The sequence below is a fragment of the Leguminivora glycinivorella genome, chromosome 2 (genome assembly GCF_023078275.1).
Source record: "Leguminivora glycinivorella isolate SPB_JAAS2020 chromosome 2, LegGlyc_1.1, whole genome shotgun sequence".
NCBI classification, from domain to species: Eukaryota; Metazoa; Arthropoda; class Insecta; order Lepidoptera; family Tortricidae; genus Leguminivora; species Leguminivora glycinivorella.
Window position 1 is genome coordinate 29,091,562 of NC_062972.1, and position 5,612 is coordinate 29,097,173.

The window sequence follows — 5,612 nt, forward strand, 5'->3', positions numbered from 1 at the left end:
GCGACAGGTACAACAATAAGCGCCTATTAATTAACGAACATATTAAATGTCTATTTTCAATTGAGGCGCTATCTAAAGAGTCCGACCGGGGCCTACGCAACTTAGTTGATGCAATTTCAAAAAATTTAAGTGCTTTGAAATTGTTAGGCGAACCGACTGACAGTTGGGGCACGCTTATTATTTATATAGGCTCATCGAAGTTAGACTCGGTAACCGCGAGAAATTGGGAGGAACATCGAAGCAAATTCGAGACTAATAATTTAGACGATTTTTTCGACTTTCTTCGTAAAAGGGCAACTGTATTAGAAACAGTCTACGCCGCCAAAACCTCAAATACTCAAACTCATAATAATAAGGTTGAAAATCGTCAAACCTTAAATAGGTCTAAATCCTTCATTTCTTCTTCGCTCGATTCACACCCCCGTGGCTGTTGTTTAGCTTGTAAACAAGATCATAAATTATATGAGTGTAACAAATTTAAATCAATGTCTGTGGAAGAACGTATTGCAAAGGTTTATCAATGGAAATTATGTAGCAATTGTTTACGTAGTGACCACCAGACATACCATTGCCGCCTCGCTGGTTGCCGCATTTGTAAAAGAAGGCACAACACTTTACTTCACAAAGTAAACAACCTACCCAGTGGTTCTCAACCGCATCTAACACAATCATCATCATCATCATCTCGACAAGATGCACAAAATAACGTAGAAGCGTCTACGTCTACATCTATGCCTACCAGTTCAGTGTCTAATGTTGAAATACCTACCAACAACACTGACAACGCATCTTCTTGTCCGCGTCCGGCAATTACTCTGTCTGCTGGCTCCTCAGGCCTGGGTGTTCACTCCACGGCCATAGTTGAGGTGTCAAACAATGGCAACATTGTCAAACTGCGCGCTCTTCTTGACAACGGCGCGCAGTCTTCTTTTATAACGGAGGCGGCACGAGCTAAGTTAGGATGCCCTATAATTAAAGAACACGAATGCGTGTACGGTCTTAAAAATGCATCAGTAAATATTGTCGAACATTGCAACATAAAAATTAGGTCTACGTATACCTCATACACTACGAATGTCAAATGTTATATTTTGCCAGTCGTAACCGGGATTGTTCCTCAAAACAAGATACGAGTTGAGGAATTAGACATCCCTGGTCACATCCAATTAGCTGATCCTGACTTCCATCTCCCTGGAGATGTCGATATACTTCTAGGTTTAGATATCTTCTGGGACGTTCTGGGCACTTCTCAAATAAAGCTCGGACCAAATAAACCAGTCCTCCATGAAACTGAGTTTGGATGGATCCTTGGTGGCCGCAATAGCTGGAAAATTACAAAGCGTCCTAGTAAGTCTTATTGCTATTTCAGTCAGGACATACAACAACAACTTACAAAGTTTTGGGAACTAGAAGAAGTTCCTAAAGACAAGCCCACTTCAAATAGCGACCAATACTGCGAAGCTCTTTTTCAAGAAACTACGCAGCGTGACGAAGATGGCAGATTTTGTGTACAAATACCTCTTCGTGATTCACCAGATCTCTTAGGCGACTCTTTTAAAATAGCCGAAAGGCGACTTCATCAAATGGAACGTAAAATGAAACAAAAACCTGAATTGAAACAAGAGTATACTAAATTTATGCAAGAGTATGAGCGCCTAGGACACATGAGTGAAGTACCTAAACCCGAGCGTGGGTGCTATTTGCCACACCACTCTGTAATTCGCGAATCTAGCGAAACTACGCGCCTGAGAGTTGTCTATGACGCGTCAGCAAAAACGTCATCTGGCGTGTCATTCAACGAAATACAACATGTCGGACCTGTAGTCCAGGACGATCTCTTCTCCATATTGCTTCGTTTTAGGCAACACAAATATGTAGTAACAGCCGATGTGGAGAAGATGTATCGCCAAATATTAGTAAAGCCCGAACAACGTCATCTCCAAATGATTTTATGGCGTGAGCAATTTGATCAGCCAATTAAAATATATCAACTTAACACTGTTACCTACGGTACCTCTTCTGCACCATTTCTAAGTACGCGGTGCCTTGTGCAGCTCGCGAATGAGTGCAGTGATGCACGAGTTGCTGATGTAATCAAACACGACTTCTATGTAGATGACGTTATCACAGGGAGCAGTTCAAAGGAGGACTTGTGCTACATAATAAATTCAATAACGGAAGTTCTTCATTCAGCGCACCTGCCATTGCGTAAATTCCGTTCTAACATTGGTTCCGTCCTCCAAGACAACTCTAATTCATTGATACCGAAAGATCTAGATTTCAGTTCACAATCAAGCGCGCTAGGACTTAAATGGGACCCTAGCACTGACACATTCAACTTTCCTGTCGATATAAAACAATCGTCAGTAGCCACCAAGCGATCAATCTTATCGAACTCTGCTAGGTTGTTCGATCCTCTAGGGTTGTTAAGCTTATGTACTATTGTACCCAAAATCATTCTAAAAAATCTATGGCTAACCAAGCTAGACTGGGATGATCCTATTCCCACAGAACTGTCGAAAGCATGGTTTAATTTCGTTCAAGGGCTTAAGAGCCTGACCAACTTTCAAATACCCAGATTTGTCCTTACTAACGATCCCGATGCAATCGTCGAATTGCATGCATTCTGTGATGCATCTCAAGATGCGTATGCAGCATGCGTCTACTTACGTTCAATTAGTAGCTCAGGTAACGTGTCAGTTAACCTGTTATGCGCTAAAACGAAAGTAAGTTCCGTGAAAGCTCAGACCATCCCGCGTCTAGAATTGTGTGGAGCTTTGTTAGCTGCACGTCTAAGCTCAAAGGTTATCGAAGCTTTGCGACTTACAGTCTCAAATATCTATTATTGGACAGACTCATCTGTAGTTCTAGGATGGATCTGTTCACCTTCACAAACCCTTAAAACGTTTGTATCAAATCGTGTCGCAGAGATTCAGCAGCTAACAGCTAATGGATCCTGGAGACACGTCCCGGGTGTTCAAAACCCCGCGGACTTAGCATCTCGTGGTGTCAGTCCAGCACAAGTAGCTGATGCTGACCTATGGTGGCATGGTCCCTGCTTTCTATTAGAAGGACCATTGGCCTGGCCAGAGGTTATTAAACCTAGTGCCAACATACCTGAAATTAAAACAATTAAAACTAATTCTAAACCTAAAACTACTATACCTATAATATGCACTATAACAGTACCTACATCTACAACTTGTAACAAATTAATAAACATCGAAAATTTCTCTAAATTTACAATATTATTACGCAGCTTGGCCTATGCACTGCGTTTTATCCACAACATACGACACTCAAATAATAAAACTACCGGTCATCTAACTACAGACGAACTACAGTTTTCATTGCATCATCTTGTTAGACAACACCAAGAGGAATGTTTCGAGCATGAACTACATCTATTAAATAACAAAAAATGCTTACCTTCAAAATCGCGAATCCTGTCTCTCAGACCTTTCGTTGATGAGAAAAGCATCCTCCGAGTAGGTGGACGCATTCAAAATTCATCTGAAATATTTAGTAAAATGCATCCGATTATATTAGATTCAAAAAATGTTTTCACCAAACTACTGTTCATTCACGAACATAAAAAACTATGCCACGGAGGTCCACAGCTACTACTGACTAATGTCAGGCAACTGTACTGGCCTGTGGCTGGAAGAAGATTAGCGAAATCTACTGTAAACAACTGTAGAATCTGTAGAATACTTAAAGCTAAATCTGTCATACCAATAATGGGAAACTTACCCTCCGCTCGAGTCACCCCCAGCTTCGCTTTCGAGGTTACCGGCATCGACTTCGCTGGTCCGTTTCCAACTCGTGATCGAAAGGGACGCGGTTGCAAAATTATTAAAAGCTATCTATGTATATTCGTCTGTTTTGCAACCAAAGCAATTCATTTGGAAATTGCATCAGACTTGAGTGCAGAGGCATTCATCATGTGTTTGAACCGTTTTATCTCTCGCAGAGGAAAGCCCAGCGTAATTCATTGTGACAATGGTCGAAATTTTGTGGGCGCAAATAATGAATTTAAAAGATTCTTACAATCTTGCGGTGAATCCATCTCGTCTTACGCTGCCGGTGAATTCATAACGTTTAAGTTCTCACCTGCTTACTCACCGCATTTTAACGGTCTTAGTGAAGCCGGTGTGAAGGCTGCTAAGCATCATATAACTCGAATGGTAGGGAACACGAACCTCACTTTTGAGCAATTATCGTCTTTGTTTGCACAAGTCGAGGCAATTTTAAACTCTCGACCTATAACTCCCCTATCAGCCGATCCTACTGATCTTTATCCCTTGTGTCCCGGCACTTCCTGATCGGTAAACCGCTCACTTCATTGCCATCTCCGGCGCTCACCGAACTCAATCCAAACCGTCTCAGAAAATATGAGCAAATTGAGCAGATTCGTCAACAATTCTGGGAGAGATGGCGCACCGAATACTTGAACGAGCTGCAACAACGATCGAAGTGGCGCATCACTCAAGGAAAACTCGCTGAAGGCGATATGGTGGTACTCAAGGAGGCCAACTTACCACCACTCAAATGGCGCATGGGCCGCATCCATCGACTGTATCCAGGAGCCGACGGCATCGCACGCGTCGCCGATGTGAACACGTCCAAGGGCCTCATTCGCCGCGCTGTTACAAATCTATGCCCCCTACCTAACGATGAGTGCGAAGAAGCTACTCGAAAACCCACAGTTTCCGAGGGGGGGAAGATGTCTACACTCACCCTTACCTGCTAATGGACGAACGAGGGGTCAGACGCGCGGGAGGAGCACATATGACCTTTTACATCTAATTACCTCACATTCATTACCGATCTGTCGACGCTCCGATCAAGCGCATCTTACTTACTAATTTTACATACCGAATTCTGTACTTATATCTGCATTTGTGGAAGCTGATTAAACAACTATACTGTACAAACTGTCTATACATCATTGAAGAGCACCGAATTATCCCACAATTGTCTTGAAAATAATACCTAATCCTTTAACTTCCCCGCCTGTGCACGGGTTAAGTAAATTAAAATGTCATGTATTAAATTATAATGTCATTGAAATTAAACGTTTAAAATAACTTCTTCATCTTCCTCGTTTCTTCATTGCCGAAGATCGCGACCACAAGTAGCGTGTCTCCATTGAACGCGGTCTAAGCCATATGGACTGCACAGTAGACGCTGTCGCCACACGATTTCTTCACACAGTAAGACCATCTCTTACGAGCCCCATCCCAAAAATGTTTACCATTAATTCGCCATATTATGCATTGGTGCTCTCATAATGTGTCCGAAAAATCGAGGACTTGGCATATTTTGGAGAGCCGTGTGGTGATATTCAGTTCTTGCAAAATAGAGATGTTTGTTAGTTCTTCTAGCTTTTCAAGTTATACTCGTAGCAGTCTTCGCCAGCATTACATCTCAATAGCGTCAATCTTAGCCACATCAAAACTTTTCAGGGTCCAAGTTTCAGCACCATACATAAATATCGAGATTATCGAGAAGACAAGAGATCGAAATAATCGCACTTTATTTTGACGTCGGATTCCTCTGTTCTTCCAAATCTTGTCGAAGTTAGTCATAGCACTCTTCGCAGGTTATCA

At 42.2% G+C, this 5,612-nt stretch overlaps 1 protein-coding gene across 1 annotated transcript; it reads left to right on the forward strand.

The window, feature by feature from the left end:
- Window positions 1–731: 731 nt before the first annotated feature.
- On the forward strand, window positions 732–4,753 carry LOC125239265. The gene is made up of 2 exons (XM_048146801.1): window positions 732–1,673; window positions 4,412–4,753. Exons 1-2 carry the CDS (start codon window positions 732–734, stop codon window positions 4,751–4,753), a joined length of 1,284 nt encoding a protein of 427 aa, XP_048002758.1.
- Window positions 4,754–5,612: the final 859 nt, after the last annotated feature.

Bases quoted from the DNA above. Each gene is read 5' to 3' on its own strand.
- LOC125239265 (XM_048146801.1), top strand. From the start codon at position 732: ATGCCTACCAGTTCAGTGTCTAATGTTGAAATACCTACCAACAACACT. The intron at 1,674-4,411 runs GTACCTAAACCC...CAAATTGAGCAG, and splicing joins GCCTAGGACACATGAGTGAA to ATTCGTCAACAATTCTGGGA.